Here is a 24,192-nt window from a genome sequence, read left to right on the forward strand (position 1 = left end):
CAGAGGCTGGAGGAGTGAAAGCCATTCTCATGGGCCCTCTTAGGAATCCCTGCGGATGACTCACATTTCCAATGAGCACATGGCACATGTGTTATTTACACATGGATAGGTAGCCAATAAGCACAGAGTGATGAGGAAGAACAGAAAACCCAGAGCCCTCCATCACTAGGAGCATGTGGTTTGTCTAATGGCAGAAGCTTACACAGAAAATAAGGCATGCAATTTTTTTTTTGTTTTTTGTTTTTATAGAGATGGGGTCTCCCTATGTTGCTCCATCTCCTGGGTTCAAGTGATGATCCTCCAGCCTTGGCCTCCCAAAGCACTGAGATTAAAGATGTGAGCCACTGCACCTGGCCGCAAACTCTGCTTAGCACTTAGAGGGAAAGATGAGGAAATAAGAGGGAAAAATGACTAATCTCCTCGAATATGTTTGTGACATTCCAGGGAATCACTGTTAAAACTAGGAAATTACATGTTAAGTATCAAGCAATCAAGATCCCAAAATCAGCTGGTCACAGTGGCTCATGCCTGTAATCCCAGCACTTTGGGAGGCTGAGGCAGGCGGATCACTTGAGCCAAGGAGTTCGTGGCTGCAGTGAGTTATGATTGCACCACTGCACTCCAGCCTGGGTGACAGAGTGAGACCCTGTCTCTAGGAAAAAAAAAAAAAGAGCCCCAAAATCATACACATCTAAATCAAAGCTGATCTCTTTAATGCCATTTACTAGCTGTGTGACTTTAGCAAGTTATTCCAACTTTCTGCATCTCACTCTCCTCATCTGTAAAATGGGGACAACAGTAGCTGCATCATAGAGTAAGTGTGAGCTAATGAATACATACTAAGCACTTATAACAAAGCCTGGCACATAGTAAGGACCCAAAAAATGTTAGGTGTTATCATCATCTTTGTCATCACCATCACTACCACTAGAATAAGTTTCATGAGGGCAGGCAGATATATTTGTTTGTTTTGTTCATAGACATTGCCTCTGTACCTACAAGGGTACCCGACATACAGTAGATGCTCAATAAATACTTCTTGAATGAATGAATCCTTAGTTATGCCTTTCAGTGGGAAGTTACTGTAAAGATGATGACTTCTCCCCAGAATAATGTATGGATTCTAATCTTATTTCCAGTTCCCTTCCCCTCATGCCTGCCCTACTCCCCTGAGCAAGCCAGGATGCCTCATGCTCAGATCTGGAGAGGTATGAGTTACGAGACTGCTGATAACCTGGGAGACAGCTGTTTCTGAAAGTTGCTAAGGGGAGGAGACATAATACAAAAGGATAAGGAAGGAGTGGGTGGGGAGGAAATGAAGGTAGAAAATCTCCAAAGAGTAGCTTTGCTGTCTGGATATATTTAGTGAGTAAAGGAGGGTGGAGGGAGGTCAAGATCACAGGAAAGGTTTGTAAGGATACAAGAAGTGTTGCGCATATTCCTTATTTGAAGGAAAGGTTATGGAGGAGGGGGATGAACAGAGACGTTTTGTAACTTCCAGATACGCACACAGATTGTAACAAAAGACTTCACATTCTTAGAAATACCATGGTAATCGAGCTGCCAAATCACCTCAATCTTACATTGTGTAAGTATAAAATTTTATGACAGTTTTTCACCAAATGTGGTTCAGGTACTAGTACAAGGACAAAATTACTCTTCTTTTAATATATTCTTCTAAAACACATTAAAATAAATATATAACTGGTATATCAAACCAAACACATTAAAATAAATGTATAACTGGCATATCAAACTTGTGATTTCACATATATTATTGCTTAGGGCAATGTTAAGAAGAAGAAAAGGACGTCAAGTTAAAGTCACTTTAAAGAAAAATATGATCATATAAAGGAGGCATGTAATGGCAAAGAAAAACCCACAACAGGTGCATAGATGACTAATATTTGGAAAACTTGGCCAAGACTATAGTCAACTCTGTTGTACAGTCTGAATTTTGAGCTACAAAAGTTGATGCCAGCATCTTGGAGAATGTCACGCAAATGCCAAGTTTCTAGGGGTACCCTAGTGGAAGGGGCCACCACCAGACCCTCCACAGCCTCCTTAGTGATACACCCAGGCATTTAATGTCATTGGTTCAGTGTCTTGGGATTACTTTAGGAAAGCCAAGCACTAGATGGGGAAGCTTAATGGTTCTGTCTCTCACTTCTCTGCTTCTGATTTTAGATTATCTTAGATGCATAGACAGCAGCAGAACTGGATGGGATTTTCAAAAGAGAAAAAATGTGATAACCTGGGCACCTAGTTTCTATAGACACTTCACTTTTTCTTTTTAATTTCGTAAGCTGCTGACTTCTTCCTACTTGACTTATTCCTGGCTTGTGCTAGGCTTCAAGAAAGTCACCACTAACACCTGGCGTGCTCCATGATTCGAACACAAAGAAATGTCGCAGAAAAGAGGCACTTGAAGTTTTTTGTGTGTGGAGTGTGATACATCGAGAGCTCTAAAGGGAAAAGTCAGAAGGTCTTTTGTGTGTCACTGTGAAAAATTGCAGCCAGGGCTGAAAAATAGGGAGTGTGGCTGAGACAACGTGTCATCCACCCAAATTGTTCTCCCGGCCTCCTTTGCACTGAAGTGTGGCCACGTGGCTATATTTTCTCTAATAGAGAGTAGGCAGTAGTGATTGGTACCATTTCCCAAGCTGAGACTTTTAAGAAGCAGCTTGTGCCTCCTCCACCCTCTGACTGCAGAGAAAAACAAAGCTCTAGGGATTAATGGAGCCACACAGGACAAAAGACACCTTGTACCCAATCACCATATGGAGAGAGTGGGTGTGGCCAGGCGCGCCTGTCTTAAACTTCTTAAACTTAGAAGTTTAATGAAAATTAAACTTCTATTGTGTCTGAGCCAGTATATATTTGGGGGTCTATTTGTTACAGCAGATGAATCTACCCTAATAAAAGGAGTTTAGGTGCCCTGTCAGCCACACAGATTAACCAAGCCTATTTTGGGGGTGGGGGCCAAGAACAAGCAGACATTCTGAGATTTTCATTTACTATTTCCCCTCTTTGCATAGTTAACTTAACTCGTCCTTTAGCTATATAGCTTGAGCCACTTTCTCACAGAAGCCTTCTCTGGCTTCAACTAGGGCAAATCCCACTCCCGCAGGTGCCCATGGAACACACCAAACATCACAGTTGCTTTCACGCCTGTGTGATTTTTTTAAATGAATGTGTATACCTCCACTGCAATTTTAAAACTATGCATTTTTCAAAACTCATAGAACGATATACTTAAGATAGCTGCATTTCAGTGTACGTAATTTTACCTTTAAAATAATCATTGCAAATATTGAATTCTGGTTAAATGGTACACATGCTGAATGTAAAGTGCATTTGCAGTTATCTGCAAATGTAAAGTGTATGGATGTCTGCAACTTGCTATGAAATGCATTAAAAAAAGGTTAATGGATGGATAGACAGATGGATACATGGATAGACAGATGGATACATGACAAAGCAAATACAGTCAAATGTTACTTGTGGAATGTTATAGATGTTCATATGCATCTATAACATCTATAAGGTGGTGGGTGTTATAGATGTTCATTATGCAATCATTTCAACTTTTCCATTTTTTAAATTTTCACAATGAAATGTTGAAGAAAAAGTTTAATGAAAGCAGGGACCATGAGTATATTACATAAAAGGAATTGGTCTATACACATTTTATATTGCCAATCATAATGTTCCATAATTTGCTTTTATTTTTATTTGATATGTTATGAAAATCTTTCTATGATGACAGATAGATGATTGATTGATTGATGATAGGTAGACAGATGATAGATAATAAGATAGACAGGGCCGGGCGCAGTGGCTCACGCTTGTAATCCCAGCACTTTGGGAGGCCGAGGTGGGCGGATCACGAAGTCAGGAGATCGAGACCACGGTGAAACCCTGTCTCTACTAAAAATACGAAAAAATTAGCCGGGCGTGGTGGCGGGCACCTGTAGTCCCAGCTACTGGGAGAGGCTGAGGCAGGAGAATTGCTTGAACCCGGGAGGTGGAGCTTGCAGTGAGCCGAGATTGCGCCACTGCACTCCAGCCTGGGCCACAGAGTGAGACTCCGTCTCAAAAAAAAAAAAAAAAAGATAGATAATAGGTAGAAAGATGATAGATGATAGATATAGATGACAGATGATGGATAGATGATAGGTAGATAGATAGTAGATGATAGGTGGATAGATGATAGATTAGATAGATAGATAGATAGATAGATAGATAGATAGATATGTGTGCATGAGAAAGGGAAAGAGAGAGAGAAGAGAGAGTCACTTCGTTTTGTTTTTTTTTTTTTTTTTGTATTTATTATGAATATACCATTTGGGCTATTTCTGTTTTCCAGTAAATACCATTCTTACATAGATCTTCTGTGCTGAAGCTTCTTTGAACTTCTTTATGGTTATAGATCTATGTCCACTATAGCACACCAGCTGCCTCCCCCAGCTCCTTTCTATCCCCCGACCCCATCTCAACTCACGTACATTAGCTCAGTTCCATCCATAGGCAAGAGTCAGGGGTATAAGAGAACAAGAAAGCCCCCATTCAGACTTCCTGCATACTATTTTTTAAAGACATGGATCATACAAATCATTACCATGAGCACATATGAAGTCTCAGAAGACACACAGTATTAGCATTCATTAAATATTTAATGCATGTTTATTATGGCAGCACATTAGGGTTAGAGGAATCACGTTTATAATATAAAGAATTATCCTTGTGCTGTGTATATACTTGATCAAGTATTTGCTGTATTTACTTTATAAGATGAGTTTGTATCATCAATCTGCACGGTACAAATCTGCCCAATTTATATACGTGCAGCATAATTTTGACTCCAGCAATCATTCAAGGTTCAATTCTTGAAAGATGTTGGCAAAACTCAAAGTTTCAAGGCATTATAAAAACAGACAGTTAAGGATAAAATTCTAAGCACCATTAAGCAATAAATGAAAAACTACCTATTGGGTACTATGCTCACTACCTGGATACAATATACCCATGGGACAAACCTGCGCATGTACCCTCTGTATCTAAAATAAAAGTTGAGAAATAAAATAATTTTTAAATGTGAATGACACATTTGAATGCTCTGTATTAAAAGTCCTAGAAGGCATCTACCTCCGAGTAAGCCAGCCATGCCAACAGGCCCTGCTTTGGTAAGATAGCCCTTCCAGGTAAACACTTCTGCCTGTTCAGAAAAACACCACAGTTTTCTTCTTTTGAAAGATTTTGAAACAGGCTTACACATTTGAAATTCAATGTCCTTCACCATTGCTTCCTGCCTTGTTTCATTTTTACAGGGCTTACCAAAAGGCTTGTGCCGTTCCCTAGTCGCCCCACAAATTATTAGTGGGGTTGTTGTTGTTGTTGTTGTTGTTTGAGACAGTGTCTTGCTCTGTCACCCAGGCTGCAGTGCAGTGGCACGATCTCGGCTCACTGCAACCTCCACCTCCTGGGTTCAAGCGATTCTCCTGCCTCAGCCTCCTGAGTAGCTGGGAATACAGGCGCCTGCCACCATGCCCGGCTAATTTTTGTATTTTTAGTAGAGATGGGGTTTCACCATATTGGCCAGGCTGGCCTCGAACTCCTGACTTTGTGATCTGCTCGCCTTGGCCACCCAAAGTGCTGGGATTACAGGCGTGAGCCACCGCACCTGGCCATTAGCGTTTAAAAACATGTTTTGTTTTGTTTTGTTTTTTTCCTGGGTTAAGGGAGGTGGAAACAGATGACCCCAAAGCCCCATCACTTTCATCTTCCAAAGGGGAAGAGCAAATCACTGCAGCTGTGTTCTTCTGTTTATGGAGATTGATCTATATACCTAACCAGACTGCAAAATCTTCAAAGTTGGAATTCAAATATAAAACCTGCATTAATTTACAACCCTAGTTGGCAACACTAGAGTTGCAAAGGATTACTCTGTTTTAAAGGATCATAGAGGTGTTTGTTATTCTACTTTGCTTTCATGACATACTGTTGTTTTCATCTATGATTTATTTGATGCTATATCTCCAGTCTGGAACAGAGCTCTCAATTATTATAACAGTTTCCATGGAGACATACGATCTATTCTCTCATTGCTCCCCAGTGATTCATTCTCCCACGACTCCACCCACTACCCCCCAACCCCAATCCTTTCCAGGGGACCCTCCAGAACTTACAATCATCCATCAAACATCCTCTCGTCTGTTTTGTTAAGTGATCAAAACCAGGCGTAGTACATGAACTTTCGAGTTAACAAGGACAAGAATAAAAATGTTAAATTAGCTCAGGGGGACTGGAAAGACACAAATTAACTGAATAAAAGTGTTCACATAGGGAGAGCAGTAGCAGTCAGTGGTCAGAGAAAGATGTGAACTTGGGTAGGAGCAGGACTTCTCAGTGTTTATCCTTTTAATATAATCTTAATGATGAACCATGTGAATGCATTGCTTATTAAGAATATCACGGCCGGGTGTGGTGGCTCACACCTGTAATCCCAGCACTTTGAGAGGCCAAGGCAGGCGGATCACCTGAGGTTGGGAGTTCAAGACCAGCCTGACCAACATGGAGAAACCCCGTCTCTACTAAAAGTGGAAAATTAGCTGGGCGTGGTGATGCATGCCTGTAATGCCAGCTACTCAAAAAGGCTGAGGCAGGAGAATCACTTGAACCCGGGAGGCAGAGGTTGTGGTGAGCTGAGATTGTGCCGTTGCACTCCAGCCTGGGCAACAAGAGAGAAACATCGTCTAAAAAAAAAAAAAAAAAAAAAAAAAAAAAAATATATATATATATATATATATATATATATAATTTAGGATAGGTGCAGTGGCTCACACCTGTAATCCTAGCGCTTTCCGAGGCCACAGCAGGAGGATTGCTTGAGCTTATAAGTACTTGAGCAGCCTGGGAAACATAGTGAGACCACGTCTCTACAAAAAAATACAAAAATTAGGCCAGGCGCAGTGGCTCATGTCTGTAATCCTAGCACTTTAGGAGGCCAAGGCAAACGGATCACATGAGGTCAGGAGTTCGAGACCAGCCTGGTCAACATGGTGAAACCCTGTCTCTATTAAAAACTACAAAAATTAGCCAAGCTCCAGGCTGAGGCAGGAGAATCACTTGAACCCGGGAGGCAGAGGTTGCAGTGAGCCGAGATAGTGCCATTGCACTCCAGCCTGGGCAACAGAGTGAGATTCTGACTCAAAAAAACAAAAACAAAAATTAGCCAGGCGTGGTGGTGCATGCAGTTATTCGGAGGTCAGAGAAAGATGTGAACTTGGGTAGGAGCTGGACTGCTTGAGTCCAGCATGTCAAGGCTGCAGTGAACCGTAATGCACCACTACATTCTAGCCTGGACAACAGAGTGAGACTCTATCTCAAAAAGAAAAAAAAAGCACTCATTTAATTTGTAAAAACTCAGCTTATTAGAACCTCTTCTTTATTTAGGCCACTTTCTTCCCCATCATCAGAGAAACTGCTCCATGTTTGAAATCTAAATGCCTCAATTCTTCCTAACGTTTTACGTATCTTGACCTCATCCATTTTTTTTCATCCCTAGACTTCTAAACTCCCTTTTTCCCACCCAGGTGATGACCCTCTTTATGCTAGACATCTTCCCCAACCCAATCTAGATATCATTTTCATTCATGTATTCAACACACTTTTCTGAGCACTTGGTACCGGCTCTGTGGATCTGCAGTGGACATCTCTTCCCAGAATCCTTAACTCTCTTTCTTCCATAATCTTCTAGCTCACTGATTCTACTAATCCCATGCTTAGTTCAAATCCACCATCTCCTTCTCCATCTCCACCCCAGGGATACTCAGAGCTGCTGGTAAAAACCACACAACGTTGTGGACCACTGCCAACTGCCTATTCCTGACCTTAGGGACAGGATGGGCCATCTTACTGACTGCTCTTACTCTCTATTCCCATCCCATGCTGAGGCTCTTCAGACTTTGAGCCATCATTTCAGATCCCTTAGTCCATCTCAGTGGATGCCCTTGCCACCCACAGACAGACAGAATCCGCGCATTCAATCTAGGCACTGAATGAATTCCACCTCTAGGCTCTGAAAACACAGTGGCGACCAGGACGGAGAAGATCCCTACTCTTGTGGAGCTTAGACCTTAGAAAGGGAAGAGAGAAAAAATCAACAAGGACAAAAAGAAAAGCATCGCTCAGTGATGGGTGCTATGAGAGAGTTAAATATAATGGACAGTGAATGAGCGGCAACTTTTGAGTGGGTAGTTGGGGAAGATTTTTCAGAAGAAGTGGCGTCTAAGTTGAGATGTGAATTGCAGGAAGGAGGCGGCCTTGCAAACAGCAAAGGGAGCTGAATCACAAAGCCTCTAAGGGAGGAAGGAGCTTTGTGTGTTTCAGTGACCCAAGAGCTGATGCTGTGGCCAGAGCACAGTGGGTGATGGGGAGGAGAAAAAGAAGAAAAGAGGTCACACAGAGAACAAGGGCCAGATGATAAAGGGTGATATAAGCTAAGGATGTAACATAGAATTTCTTCTAATTGGATGGAAAGTCATTGGGGGGTCTTAAGCAGGGGAGCTTCTTGATCTAATGTAATCTTTAAAAAATTATTACGGCTGCGAAGTAGAAAGTAAATTAATTATAGGTAACAAGATTGGGATTGGGATTAATTATAGGTAAAAAGATTGGGATTGAGAAACCACTGAGGAGTTTCTGCAGTTATCCAGGTGATATTAATGGTTTAGATTTGGGTGGTATTAGAGAGATGAAGAGAAGTTAGTGAATACATGATATACTTTGAAGGAACTGTCAGAATTCGCCAATGCATTGTACTTGGTTGCGGGGGGTGGTGGGCAGGGACGGTGGGAATACAGGAAAGAGGGAAGCTCAGGGTTAACTCCCAGGTTTTTGGCTTACACTACATAGATGGAAAAGAAATTTATATTTTGCACACCTGAGTTCACGGTATGAGATTTATGCTAGACATCTTTGTGGCACACAAAGGGACTAAAAACCCCAAAACAACACTAAATGAGTCAGAAATACTTATAACACAATCTCAACTTCAGTAAAACAGCATCTCACAGTATCTATAAAAGCGTCCAGAACCACTGTACGAGTCCCAGGGTCATCCTTCCACTGTGCTACTATTTGAAAGGAACCGTTTCCATTCTTGGCTGTCAGAGTGATCTTTTCCAAAAGGCAAATCTGATCGTGTCACTGCTCTGCTTAAAAACGTTCAATGGCTCCCCGCTGCACTGTGAATGAAACCCAAATTCCTGCTTATCTCTGCAACATCACGTCCTATACCTCCTTCTGCTAGTGACATTTTGCCCCAACACCTTCTGATGGTTCCTAGGATGCACCCAGCCTGTCCCCACCTTGGAACTTTTGCACTTGCTCTGTTCTGAGAACATTCTTTCCTAGCTCTTTGAAAGCATAGCTAGTTCTTTCTCATCCTCCAGGTCTCAGCATATGTGTCGCCTCCTCAGACTGTCTGAACGGGTCATCTTTTTGTTTGTGACACAGCACTCCGTTCATTTCCTTCATGGTATTCATTACAAAGTGTAGTGTGGCTCTATTTACTTCTTACTCTCTCTCCCACTAGGACGTCCGTCCCAGAGGAACAGCAAATGTGCCTGCCTTGTTAGATGTTCCTTCCAAAGCAGGTGGAGCCACCAAATCATACCGTACCTTGCCAAAGCTGCCTTTCCCCAGCACCATTAGGAAGTTAAAATCGGTCAGTTTCATCCGGTCTCTGTTGCCATTGTTGTCGAATTTGGAGACAGTGTTGGTCGTCTTTTCTTCCGGGACCTTGGTTCCCTGACTGATCTTGGCCCTCTGCAAAAAGGAAGCACACAGAAAACATGCTCAGGGTTTGAGGATGATCTTGTAGGAAGGCTCAGGCACACAATGGGAAGCTGTGGTTCCTGCAGCTCCGGCACCCTGTCCCCATGAAAAGCATGGTCATGCATCACTCCACAAGCCTGAAACCTGTCGGACATCCTTTGCAACTCCATCTTTCTTTTATCCCTCATGTCTCAACCGTAACCAGAACTGTCATTTCTTTCCTCCCAGCTGTCTCTAGAATTCATCTACTTCTTTCCATCTCAACCACCACTACCTGCCATCATCTCTCACCTGCACAAGGCACAGTGATTTCCTTTACACTGGGTTTCACACACAAGCACAGTGAGCGTCTCATCCAACCAAGTCCCCTCCTGCTTAAAATGCCTCAGTGGCATCCCATTATTTTCAGGATAAAGATCGAGGTGCTTTCATGGACTTGTATGTTCAGGCCCTACCTGGCTTTCCAGCTCCATCACTGCTAGGGTGCTTCTTCCCTGCAACGTAGCTTCATTCTCCTTTCACTCCCCTGGATGTCCCAGGCCCCTCCAACCACAGGGCCTTTGCACCTGCTGCTGCTACTGTGGTACAAATGGCTATTCTCTCCCCTTCAGCAACCCAGCTTGGGGTTCACATCTTCATGTCCTCAGGGAAGCCCTCATCAATTCTCTCTGTCTTCACTAGGTTCTCCTCTGATTTTCTTCATTCATCCACTTCTCTTCCCATAAATACTGAGGGATAACTGCCTGTTCACTTGTTTCCTTCCAATAAACTGGAGACTGTTGCAGACATGGAATATTTCTCATTCTCCATGGTTTTCCTGACAACTAGTATAGTTCCCAGCTAAATATTTGTTGCATAAATGGATGAGTGAGGGCCATGTGTGTCCTCAGTGCAATGGGAGAGGGACTCCTTGCCATGAGCTGTGGAATGGGGCTCAGAGTGGCAGCAGGTGCTTTGGAATGAGGCAAAAACCGGAAGCTATGAGTGGGAGACCTGCAGCTGCCAGGACTTCGTTACTGGATTCACTTTAGCAGAGAGAAAACTGTGGAGTTAAAAGCTCATGTGTAGCTGGGCACAGTGGCTCACACCTGTAATTCCAACACTTTTTGAGGCCGAGACAGGAGATTTGATTGAGGATAGAAGTTTGAGAACAGCCTGGGCAACATAACAAGACCCTGTCTCTACAAAACTAAAGTTAGCCAGGCAAGGTGGTGTGCACCTGTCATCCTAGCTACCTGGGAGGCCAAGGTGAAGGACTGCTTTGGCCCAGGAGTTAGAGGCTGCTGTGAGCTATAATCACACTACTGCCCTCCAGCCTGGGTGACAAGAGTGAGATCCCATCTTTCTCTCACTAAAAAAAAAAAAAAAAAATGCCTCGTGGTAGAATCCTCTGACGTGAATCAGCTGTGTGGCCCAGAACACATCAGTTAAGTCATAACATTCCTCTGCCCAATATATATACCTTCCCATTATTCTCAAAGTAAAAGCCAAAGGCCACAGATGACTGAGCCCCTCTGGACCCCCTCTGATTTCAGCCTCCTTTCTACTTCCACACTGGCCTCCTTGCTGCTCTCTGAATGCACCAGACATGCTCTTACCCCAGGGCCTTTGCACCTGCTGTTCCCTCTGCTCAGAGCTCTCTTTCCCCAGAACTCTCTCACCTCTGATAAGAGGGCCCTTCCCTGAACACCCTACATAAAATTGCTCTCAGCAATCTCCATCCGCTTTACTTACTTGATTTTCTCTAAAACACTTGTCACCGTCTTACAAACCATATATTTACTTGTTTCCCAATTTATCATCTTTCTCCTTATACCAGAATGTAAGCTCCCCAACGGCAAGGATTTTGTCTGTTTTGCTTTCCACTGTTTGCCTTGTACCTAGAGGAGTGTGGCACAGAGAAGGCACTTAATTTGCATTTGGTTATTGAAGCTTCCTAAACATTCATTACCTTTTCAAGATAATGGAGATGATGACATGAAATGATGTATCACAGAGTCCTTAGTATCATTCCTGGCACACAACACATGCTCGGTGAATGGTAGCTATTATTATTGTTGCATTATTTGGTGGTTTTGAAGATAAAGAGGCAACATAAATCTTTCCAAAGTTTTGAATATCAGGGAAGATTCATTCATTCATTCAAAAAACATTTATTGAGGCTGGATGTGGTGGCTGATGCCTGTAACCACAAAGCTTTGGAAGGCTGAGGCAGGACTGCTTGAGCCCAGGAGCTCAAGACCAACCTGGGCAACACAGCCAGACCCCATCTCAAAAAAAAAAAAGTTTAATTAGCTGGACATGGTGGCAGTGGGCCTGTAGTCCCAGCTACTTGGGAGGCTTAAGGCAGGAGAATCCCTTAAGCCCAGGAGTTGGAAGCTGCAGTAAGCTATGATCACTATATTGCACTCCAGCCTGGGCAACAGAGCAAGACTCTGTCACAAACAAACCAACAAACAAACCAAAAATTCTTATTGAGTACCTGCTACATGCTAAGTGCTGCTCTAGGTGCTGAGGATACATCAGAGGGCAAAATGGATACAGATACTCTCAAAAAACGTACATTCTAGCTGGGATTGGGTCCTCCATACTGTGTCCAAAACGTATGTCGGGGTTGCTGAAGTAGATAAACTGGTATTGGCAGCAGGAACAGCATTTATGGAACAGAGGGGAAGACACATTCAAGGAATGAAACATCGTCTGGCTGGAGCATGAAGTGCAAGGCAGATATGGCACAGGAGGCAGACAAAGTGTTGAAAGGACCTTAAGAAATTCAGGCTGACTGTGAGCATGACAGGCAGCCTTTGAAAGGTTTGAAGCAGGGTTATGGTATGACCATACATATTTAAAAGGTCACTCTGAGCGGAGAGGAGACCCCCCCACCATGTGGGCTGGGTGATCACTAGGAAGTCACTGCATTATCAAGGAGAGAAATGATGACCCAGGCATGGTGGTGTGTGCCTGTAGTCCCAGCTACTCGGGAGGTTGAGGTGGGAGGATCCCCTGAGCCCAGGAGTTGGAGGTTGCAGTGAGCCATGATTGCACCACTGCACTCCAGCCTGAGTGATAAAGGGAGACCCTGTCTTAAAAGAAAAAAAAAATGATGAAATCAGTTGTCTGCAGTGTAGATGGAAAAAAAGTGGATCTATTTGGGAGACAGACTGACCCCAGCTGGGTAGCAGATTGGGCAAGGGAGAAGGGAGATTGCAGATGAAGGACAGCTCCCCAGCTTCTGTTCTGACCAACTGGCAGGATGCTGGTTCTTTCCACTAAGATGAGAAGAAGCGGAGGAGGAGCAAGTTTGGAAGCATGGGGAAGAGGGTGGGCAGAGATGACCGGTGTGATTTCAGGCATGTTGAGATCCCCTCTTCCCCACAGCAGCTTAAAACTTCAAGGTTTATTTCTCCCTCATGGGGTGCATATTCCACTGTTACCATTTAGGAACCATGGCTAACAAAGCATCCACCATTTTCTCTTCATTTATGTTTTGAAAATCGATGTGGGCACCGCAAAGTGCACTAATCTCACGCGCACAGTTCTGTAGATTTTGACAAATGCGCACACCCATGTAACCCAAACCCCATACAAGACGCGGAACATTTCCATCACCCTCCAAAAGTTCCTAGTCGACCCCCGCCCACTAAGGCAATCTCTGTTCCAGTTTCTATCCCATAGTTCAGTTTTGTGTGTTCTTGAATTTCATCTGAACGGCATTGTAGAGTGTGTACTCTTGTGCCTGGCTTCTTTCACTCATCAAAATGTTCTTGAAATGCATCCATGCTTTTGCATAAATCAGTAATTTGTCTCTTTGTATTGCTGAATGGCACTCATTGTTGATGTTTATCCCGTCTCCTGTGTGCAGGCATTTGAGTTGTTTCCCCTTTCGGCCTACTAACAACGCTGCTGTGAATATACTTGGTCAGTTTACTTTGCAGTAAGATATGTTGAGGTTTAACCCAAGTGTAAATACCCAGTAAGCAGTTGTATATGTGGGTTTGGGGCTTGAGCAAAGATATCTGGACTGGAGGTAGAGATTTGGGGTGTAGAGGCAATGAGGGGGTAGTTAAAACTACAAGGTCATCTTATTTGCAATGGAGACTGCAAACGAAAGAGCCAGCGTAGGACAGAAGCCGTCTCGCCTTTCTTGGGCTATGTCCTCACACCCTACTAAATCATCACCCCCAAGCTGGCCTGACCCAAACACATTCCCTCCTCCCCTCCCCGCTCCACCACCCCATCACCTTATCACCGTGTGTCCCGCCTTCTTTGAATCCTGGCTCAGGACCCATCTGATTCACACTCTCCATTCTCCAGACTGTGAAGATCCAAGTCCTGCCTGTCCCAGTTCCCATTTCCCATCCTGGGAACTTTCCCATCCACCTGCGGGTCCCAGCACACTCTCCCCATGAAACGTGAGCATGGACCTCAAACTTCCTGATTTCTTCATTTGACTTTGCTTAGTGGACAGATAAGGACTTTTTGGGGGGGTGGGGAGGGGGGTTGATTTTTTCCTTGTCCTTCAAGGAGCAGCTAACAGCCTCATCCCTCAGCACTAGAAACTCCCTTCTCTCCTTTGAATCTGGGGCTGGCAGCCCTCTTTCCTCCCTCCCTCCCAGCTTGCTTTTATAACTTTTCCCATGGGCATGTTAATTTAACTTCTAGAATCTAGACCAGAAGTCTAATAACCCTGGAAAAAAAAAAGAAGTCTGATAACCCTGTTGGTCTGGTCTGCACAGCATTTGTTGTCATTTTAATATTTAATTAGTTGCCAACTGTTGAAAATTTGGAGATATGAAAACCCAGATCCCCAGCTTCTTTTGAAGAAGGGGATCTGCTAACACTGGGTGATGCCAAGCTCTTTCACCTTCTTGTTGTTATTTGCCTGGCTCCTGAAAACACCTGGGTTTGTGGCCCCTACTCAGTGAGCCTTCAGAGGACAGGAGCCCTGTCCTTTGTCCTTTGAAATATCCCATTGTTCCAAGGGGACAATGCCCAGCACACACTGCATCAAAGAGCTAACATTTCAAAATTGAGGCACAAATTAAACTCGTCCTTTATCTTGCTGTGTGGGAAGTGCTTTCAGAAACAGGAATACGCTAATGGTTGCCTTTTCATGTCTGCGATTTAGAGCCCTAGAACTCAATGTTAAGAGAGAAAGCAAATAGCATTTCTGAGCAAAGAGCCAAGCCACCTTCCAGACAGCATGAGGGGACAGTGGAGAAGCCCTGGCAGCCAGGCTCTGGGCTCCACTCCCAATGATGAATGCCTGTCCTGGCTAAAACTGCAGATTCCTCTGCCACTCCACCCCTACAAGGAACTACTACAAGCACTCCCAGCGACCCAGCAGTGGGGCAAGGACCTCTGTAGGCTAGGAGTCCCTGTAGATTCTCCCTAACCTCCAAGCAGCCCTTCCAAAGCCCAGAAAGAGGATGTTCTGAGCTTTATTTATCCTGAAGGGGGAGCCGATAATTATAACAACCACCATGATGCTAGCATCTAACATCTGGATATGCATGACATGTGAGACACTCTGCTAAATGCATTACCTCATTCAGTCCTCACATAACCTCATGAGGTAAGAAGTGCTATAATTCCCCATTTTACAGGTAGGGAACCAGAAGCTCAGAGAGACAAAGCAACTTGCTTACAGCCGCTCAGCAAGGGGGTGGCAGAATTGGGATTCAAATCTAGGCAGTCTGGCTCTCAAGCAATCACACTTAACCATTAGGCTACATTGCACAGATACAATCACTAGTGTTCTTCCAAGACACCACCAGCATGCTGCCCTCTACACCTGGGGCTGCTAACAGCAAACACCTGTGATTCTTTGCCTGTAGCTTATTTTCTGGTTGTAGGAGCAGGCACAGCGCACAAGGCACATTGAAAGTGCGGGTGAGTGGATTTCCCTGGGAGCAGCCCTTAGCTTGCAACGGAAGTGGAGCCGACGGATAACCCCTCAGCTTCCTGTCCCTTGATTGGGAAATTCTGAGGCATGCATTCTGCGCTGACTTGAGAGTTCTCCAACAGGGTTAAACCCTAGCTGCCCACAGCAGTAGCCTGCTTGATAATACTTACTTTCCTGGTTTCCCACCTTTTCTGGCAACGCTTCCTTATTAACTTATGGTGCTTCCAGGATCATCTCTCAAATTAAGTACTTGCACTTGAATCCTTATAGTCTGTTTTTGGGAAAACTCAAACCCAGGACAATGACTGGCTCTGGGAGCTTGAAAAGTTACTTAAACCTCTGTGGGCTTCAGTTTCTTCATTTGTAAAAGTAAAATGGCGTGATAATAGTACCTACCATTCTAGGTTGTTGTAAGGATTAAATTACCTGAGTTAATATTTGCAAAGCGCTTAGAATCATAAATGGCACACAGTAAGCACTTTGTTATATAAATAAATTTTAAGACTCTGAGAAATCCCACTGTGCGCCATCCAAAATGGAGTCTTCTTTTCCCAAGCCCACGGTCGACTGAAAGCCCCCTATGCAAACAGAGCCAGCTCTGATGTTCTGAAGTATACCACATGTGGTAACTGCACCAAGCTCACACTACCATGAAATTCTGTTACCCCAATTCTAGCAGCTTGATTTTACTGTCACTCAGAATTCCTCCAGATAAGAGGCTTGAAAGTAATTTCTGAGTCATTCCGGGTGCTAATTGGTTATCTCCCAGGGATTACATTTCTCACGTTCAAGGTCAACTGAAATTCCTCTGTGAGCCTGAGAACAATTTTCGGTCTGTTGGAAACATTTTTTTTAATCAACAACTACAGTATGGAGCGATTATAATTCAGGCATAAACAAGCATTTGCAGGCTCTTGCTAGAAATAAAGGGACACAATTTCTTGCATGCGGATAAAACAGTCCCCTATTCCAAGCCAATTACTGGCCCAGACAAATGCTCTGTTTGTGTAGTAAATCTTTTCCTTGGTGTTCTGAAATGTCACCCCAGCTGCCCCAGGACAGAAAAAAATCATTTTGCAAAACTGAGACTTGGTTGTATACAAGAAAATACTGGCCTTGTGTTTTTCACTCGTAATAGTATATTTCTATAACAGCAGCAAATGGATACCACTTCATCAGCAAGTTGGGGGAAAGAGATGGAAAGTGTTCTCTGGAAGGACTGCCTTCCTGTCTTAATTTTTATCAAACAGCATCCAGTTTTTAGTTCTACTCGGAGGGAAGGTTCTTTTATCAGTTCACTTGGGCTTGAGTCCGAGACTTTGGGAACGAGCCTCTGTTATCAAGGTCACTGGAGAATGACTGATAAGCTCAAGGCCAATGTGTCTGTTCCACTTGTTTCCAGGACGGGAGGACCCCACTGGATCAGAACTATCACTATCTTCCAGCACGTGGGGTGGGCACAGGCTCAAGACAAGGAATTTGGCGATATGTAAGTGCCATTTCTTTTTTTATTTTTTAATATATTTATATTTTTTAATAATAGAGGCACGGTCACTATGTTGCCTAGGCTGGTCTCGAACTCCTGGGCTCAAGCAATCCTCCTGCCTCAGCCTCCCAAAGTGCTGGGATTATAGGCATGAGCCACCGTGCCTGGCCCCTAAGTGCTATTTCTATCAAGTTGAGGCGAGAACAAACTTGATAGCTTGTTTCTTTCAACAAACAAACTTGTCCTTTATCTTGCTGTGTACGATGTGCCTTCAGAAACAGGAATACACTCACTAATGGTTGCCTTTTCATGTCTGCAATTTAGAGCCCTAGAACTCAAAGCCCCGTAACCAAACAGAGGCAACCAACTCTGACGTACTGAAATATACCACGTGTGGTAACTGGGCTCTTGGGATAAATGCTAAAATCCTTGGGATATCACGCCTGTAATCCCAGCACTTTGGGAGGCCGAGGCGGGCAGATCACGAGGTCAGGAGATCAAGACCATCCTGGCTAACATGGTGAAACCCCGTCTCTACTAAAAATACAAAAAATTAGCCTGGCGTGGTGGCAGGCGCCTGTAGTCCCAGCTACTCAGGAGGCTGAGCCAGGAAAATGGCATGAACCCAGGAGGCGGAGCTTGCAGTGAGCCGAGATCCTTGGGATAAATACTCTTGGGATAAGTGCTCTTGGGTAAATGCTCTTGGGATAAATGCTAAAATCCTTGGGATAAACACTCTTGGGATAAATGCTAAAATCCTTGGGATAAATAATCTTGGGATAAATGCTAAAATCCTTGGGATAAATACTCTTGGGATAAATGCTCTTGGGTAAATGCTCTTGGGATAAATGCTAAAATCCTTGGGATAAACACTCTTGGGATAAATGCTAAAATCCTTGGGATGAACACTCTTGGGATAAACACTCTTGGGTAAATGCTCTTGGGATAAATGCCAAAATCCTTGGGATAACTACTCTTGGGATACATGCTAAAATCCTTGGGATAAATACTCTTGGGATAAATGCTAAAATCCTTGTCAAGGCCAGCACAGCCCTGTGTACTCTGACTCATGCCTACTTCCCCAGCCTTTCCTTGGACTCTCTTTGGCTTTCTCCACTCTACCCAGGCTAGTCTTCTTTCAGTCTCACATGGTTGCTATATAACCCCCAACCACAGGGCCTTTGCACATGCTGTTTGCAGAACAGAATACATTTTCCCCTCTTTTTACATGGTAAATTTCCATTGCTGTTTCCTCCCTGACACCTCCCCATCCTCTCAAACTATGTGACATTTCTCTTGTACATGTTCTCAAGGTAACTGATCTCTCTTTCCCAGGACTTTACATGGTCTTTACATGTTTTTTTATTTGCGTGTGTCATTATTTGATGAATAACAATAATAAAAATTCATTTAATTTTAGCTATGCTATTATATACATTTTTGGGGAGTTAGTAGGCCATCATGGCTTATCTAGAATTGATCATCTCCCACCAGACTCAGTGTATTGAGTTTGTGGGAACAAAATAATGTGTTTTCCCTCAGGAAACTACTAAAATCACTCAATGCACATATAATGTAAGTATTCAAACCTATCTTCCCCCAAACATTTTCTTTGCAAAGCAAGGATGTGTCCTATACACCTGCTGCTCTTAGGTAGCTGAAAATGGTGTTTATTTGTCCCCATAGAAGAAAAGGGGTTTATCTCAGGTAGGAGCAGAGCCAGCAATGTGACTCAAGGTCACAGTCAAGGGCTTTCCATTTGATAAAACTATTCTCTGGGAAGATCTACCCCCAGGGTATTTCATGAAGTCATTAGCACAATCAATTCCATTTGTTAACTATATAGCACCATTCTGCCAATAGAGCCAATCCAGATTCCATCCATCAGCAAGCCTAGTTGACTCAGCTTCCAAAATGTATCACTTCTCTACTTTTTTTTTTTTTTTTTGAGATGAAGTCTCAGTCTGTTGCCCAGGCTGCAGTGAGCCAAGATCGCACCACTGCACTGCAGCCTGGACAACAGAGCATTACTGATCATGCAGTGGCACGATCTTGGCTCACTGCAGCCTCTGCCACCCAAAGAAATTCTTGTGCCTCAGCCTCCCAAGTAGCTGGTATTACATGCATGCACCACCATGCCTGGCTAATTTTTTTGTATTTTTAGTAGAGACAGGGTTTAACCATATTGGCCAGGCTGGTCTCGAACTCCTGACCTCAAGTGATCTGCCTGACTCAGCTTCCCAAAGTGCTGGGATTACAGGTGTGAGCCACCGCACCCGGCCCTCTGTCTACTTCTTTCATTCACCATGACTACCATTCCAGTCCAAGTCACCATCAAAATGGTGGGCAGTGAATGAGCACTTTTGAAGAAATGTCTAAGCCTGGATGTAGACAGGGAAGCAGGAATAACTTCATAAGGCAAGGGCATTTAATTGGGGTCTTGAAGGATTAATCAGAATTTTCTAGGAGATAAAACAACCTTGCAAAGGCTCAGAGTCATGAAAAGTCTTGGTAGGAACCATGCCATAAACAGGAAAATCAGCACAGCAGCAAACCTAACTGGTTCCCAATGAAGAAAGAAAGGAGATGAAGAAAGAAGAGAGAGAGAGGAGAGAGGAAGAGAGACAGAAAGGGGAGAAAGAATGAATAGAGAGAGGAAGGAGGAAGAAAGGAAAGAAAGGAAAAAGAAAGAAAGAAAGAGAGAGAGAGAGAGAGGAAGGAAGGAAGGAAGGAAGGAAGGAAGGAAGGAAGGAAGGAAGGGAGGAAGAAAGAAAGAGGAAAGGAGGAAGGAAGGAAGGAAAGAAGGAAGGGAGCAAAGGAAGGAAGGAGGAAAGGAAGAAGGAAGGAGAGAGAAAGAAAGGAAGGAAGGACAGAGAGAGAAAGAAAAGAAAGAATGAGAGGGAAAGAGAAAGAGAGAGGAAGGAAGGAAGGAAAAAATGAAGAAAAGAGGGGGAGAAAGCAAGCAAGCAAGAAAGAAAGCAAGAAAGTGAGCAAGCAAGAAAGCAAGTGACAAAGCAAGAAAGCAAGAGAAAGCAAGCAAGAAAGAAAGAAAGGAGAAAGAAGGAAAGAAAAGAGAGAGGGAAGAAGAAGGAAGGAAGGAGAGAAAAAATAAAAAAAGAATAAGAGAGAAAGAGAAAGAAAGGAGAGAGAAGAAGGAAGGAAAAAAGAAAGAGAAAAAAGAAGAGAGAAAGAAAAGAAACCTCACCTCAAATTTCTGCCGCAGTTCTTCATTGGCCTCACTTCCTTCCGGTGGCACAGGCACATTGAAGTACTCGCCTTCCTCCTGGCTCAGTAACTTAAACCTGAAGGGAGACAAGGGGTGGGACACATTTCATGACTCTACTCGGTATCATTTTATTGATCAGGATATGAAAAGGAGGCCTATATAAAGCTCTACTTGAAAAAATGTATGTTGAGGGTTTTTTGGTTTGTTTTGGTTTGTTTTTCAGTATGTTGGATGGGGGTAGTGTGCGTGGTACACTATCAGGTACACTATGTATTTTTGTAACTCTTCCATGGACAGCAGGAAAAAAATGTATATCATGTGTACATAGGAGGCAAAGTTCTCTCTCTATATACACACTTACACAGTTTTCTTAGTTATATCGTTAAATTACTGTATGTTTTTACCTACTTTTTGTCCATTAAGTAGTTTCTTATTCTGAAAGAATGCTATGAAGATCCCTCATCGTAAATTTCTTGTTGTTGTTGTTGTTGTTGCTTTTAGAGATAGGGTCTCACTCTGTCACCCAGGCTGGAGTGCAATAGTGCAATCATAGCTCCCTGAAGCCTCAAGCTCCTGGGTTCAAGCGATCCTCCTGCCTCAGCTTCCTGAGTAGCTGGGGACTATAGGCATGTGCCACCATGCCCAGCTAATTAAACAAAAAAATTTTTTTTTGTAGAGATGGGAGCTGGCTATGTTGCCCAGACTAGTCTTAAATTCCTGACCTCAAGTGATCTTCTCACCCTATCCTCCCAAATTGCAACCCCCACTGCCTGGCTATAAATACATTCTTGTCACGCTCTTCCAGCATTTCTACTTTTCATCCTACATAGGGTGCATAGGGTGCCACTTTGCCATCCTGGCACTCAACTGCATTTAGGTGACCATGGACTTAACTTCATATGCTATTTTCTCTGCAAAAATTTTCCCAAAATGTGCCGTAGTCAGCCTTTTGAGAAACGGCACCCCTTAGTGGTTAAGTGCACAAGCCCTGGAGTCAAACCATGTCTGGGTGCAAATCTCATCTCATAACCTTAGACAGGCTGGTTAGCCTCTCTGGGCCTCTGTTTTTCTCATCTATAAATTGGAATACAAATTCCTTTTTCATAGAATTCTTGTGAAATTGAAATGTAATGATGCATGTAAAATGATAAGCACAGCATTTGGCATTCAGCAAGTGTTCAATTAGTGGCATCATCATGATTATTATTACTGTGACTAATGTCATTATTATTATTTTAGAGACAGGGTCTTGTTCTGTCACCAAGGCTGGAGTGCAGCAGCACAATCATAGCTCACTGCAGCCTTGACCTCCTGGGCTCAAACAACCCTCCTGCCTCAGCTTTCAACTAACTGAGACTAAAGGCACATGCCACTACACCTGGCTGTTGTTTTTATTTTTTATTTTTTTTGTTTTCTGGCAGAGATAGGGTCTTGCTATGTTACTCAGGCCAGTCTTGAACTCCTGGGCTCAAGCAATCCTCCTGCCTCAGCATCCCAAGTAGCTGAGATTATAGGCACATCCCACCATGCCCAGCTACTACTAATATAATAATAAACATGGGAGCTTCAGTTTGTTTCTTGACCAAAAAGATTTTTTCAGCTAGTAAGAGGATGAGATGAGTGTGAAGAAGGAAAAGGGACATTCTAAAAGCATTTGAATCAGTGGGAAAGAAAAAAGACCCCAAAACTCCTCACTCTCAAAGATCATTCCTAACCAAAGTTTAAAATTTTCATCACAATGTTTTCTCTCCATTCATGAATCTTCTTACACAGCTTCCAAAAATGGGCTAGGTGATTCAAAGCAGAGAAGACAATTTGAGCCTCTACGCCTCCACATTTAATATTCCAAATTTTCTTCCAAAATTCCACAGAAATTACCAAAAGAAATACAAAAACAAGAGAGCATCTGTATCTTTGCTGGAAATCGAGAAGGGTGCTATCCACACAGCAGGGACTTCCAGGGATTCCTACAAATTAAAGTAATAGAAAGAAAACAGAGCTATGTTGGGTAAACTTTAACTTTATCCATTCAGATACTACCTTTGTGGATTTTGCTAGATTTGTATATCAGCGTTGAAATATCTGTTTTACTTTTTTAATAATAAATTTAATTTTAAAGGACACTTTTTATTTCTTCCTTGGAAGGAAATTCAAAATTACTTGTTACGAATAGAAAATACTTGTTAAAAACAAAACAAAACAAACAAAAAGATAAACACGTCGTCATAGTGGCTCATGTCTGTAATCCTAGCACTTAGAGAGGCTAAGGAAGGAGGATCACCTGAGGCCAGGAGTCCAACAGCCTGGGCAACATAGTGAGACCCTGTCTCTACAAAAAAATAAAAAAATTTAGCTAGGTATGGCGGTGCATGCCAGTAGTCCCAGCTACTTGAGAGGCTGAGGCAGGAGAATTGCTCGAGTCCAGAAGGTCAAGCCTGCAGAGAGCTATTATTGCACCACTGCACTCCAGCCTCGGTGACAAAGCAAGATCCTGTCTCTCAAAAAAAAAAAGGCTGGGCATAGTGGCTTATGCCTATAATCCTAGTACTTTGGGAGGCCAAGGTGGGCAGATCACCAGGTCAGGAGATTGAGACAACCTGGCCAACATGGTGAAACCCCATCTCTACTAAAACTATAAAAAAATTAGGTGGGCTTGGTGGCACGCGCCTATAGTCCCAGCTATTCGGGAGGCTGAGGCAGGAGAATCGCTTGAATGCGGGAGGCAAAGGTTGCAGTGAACTGAGATTGCTCCACTGCACTCCAGCCTGGGCAAAAGAGCGAGACTCCGTCTCAAAAAAAAAAAAAAAAAGATAAACAAATGGAAATCAAGGAAATCAAGGTTATGCTTGTGCAAGTAGATGGTGTTGCTTACTAAAGGCTCTCAATCTAAAGCCTGCCCCTGCCCCCTTTTTAATGGGAGATCAGCAAAGAGCAGGTGTTAGAGTGTTAACGATATATCAGAGACCTCTGAGATTTTCTCCTTGCCATAATTTGAAGAACTGAAAGAACACTGACAAAAGAATTGCTTTCTTGGGGCACAATTCAATATTATTTATGCCCTGACTGTGAACCCTCTAGAGTATTTGGGGTCTCACACTTGGGAAAATACAGATAAAGGGGAATTGACCAGCTGTCATCCGTAAAAGGTGCCCCAATAGAGGCCAATAATGACCCTGGCTGAGACCATCAAGAACTGGGTGAGGGTTGCCGATTCCCATTCATACGCAAGAGGAGAGATGTCAGTGCCTGGAGCAGTGGGCAGGGTCATGGTGCCACAGTGTGTGTTCACGGTGGCCAGTACGCCACAGAGTGAAGGACGCTGCCACTACTGCTTCCAAATAGGACACGTGTGCCCCCTCAGAGAGGAGCAGGACCCCTTCTGACTTTGAGATGCACAGAACCAACGTGAGGAAGATGGGCTCTCCATCTGGCACGAGAGCTGCCTGCTATGCACCTGTCTCCACTGTAGCCCCACCCAAATGTCAGGAACAGGACTCCCGATCTGACAAAACAGAATTCCAAAAAATACAAAAGACTCCTGTCTCCTTTTATCCAGGTATGAAATGTTAGAACAAGGACACTTATCATTTCTGTGCTCACCCTTCTATAAGGATGGGCAAATAAGCACAATAGGATGTGTGAAAAATTTAGTCATTTAAATAGAAAGAAACAATGCAGAATCAAAGTAACTCCCATGAAATAAAACTGCTGCCAAAAGAGAGAACATTCTAGAAA

General features: G+C 43.4%; 1 protein-coding gene across 2 annotated transcripts in view; it reads right to left on the bottom strand.

The window, feature by feature from the left end:
- PRKCB (protein kinase C beta) overlaps positions 1 to 24,192 on the bottom strand; it is a 385,488-nt gene that overhangs the window by 87,693 nt on the left and 273,603 nt on the right. For both annotated transcript variants that reach the window (XM_003261670.3, XM_004087390.3), the window contains exons 8-9: positions 20,437 to 20,533; positions 9,685 to 9,831 (exon numbers count right to left, since the gene is read on the bottom strand). In XM_003261670.3, the coding sequence (XP_003261718.1) occupies positions 9,685 to 9,831; positions 20,437 to 20,533 (244 nt within the window). The remainder of the gene's footprint in view (positions 1 to 9,684; positions 9,832 to 20,436; positions 20,534 to 24,192) is intronic.

Source organism: Nomascus leucogenys, chromosome 2, assembly GCF_006542625.1.
Source record: "Nomascus leucogenys isolate Asia chromosome 2, Asia_NLE_v1, whole genome shotgun sequence".
NCBI lineage: Eukaryota > Metazoa > Chordata > Mammalia > Primates > Hylobatidae > Nomascus > Nomascus leucogenys.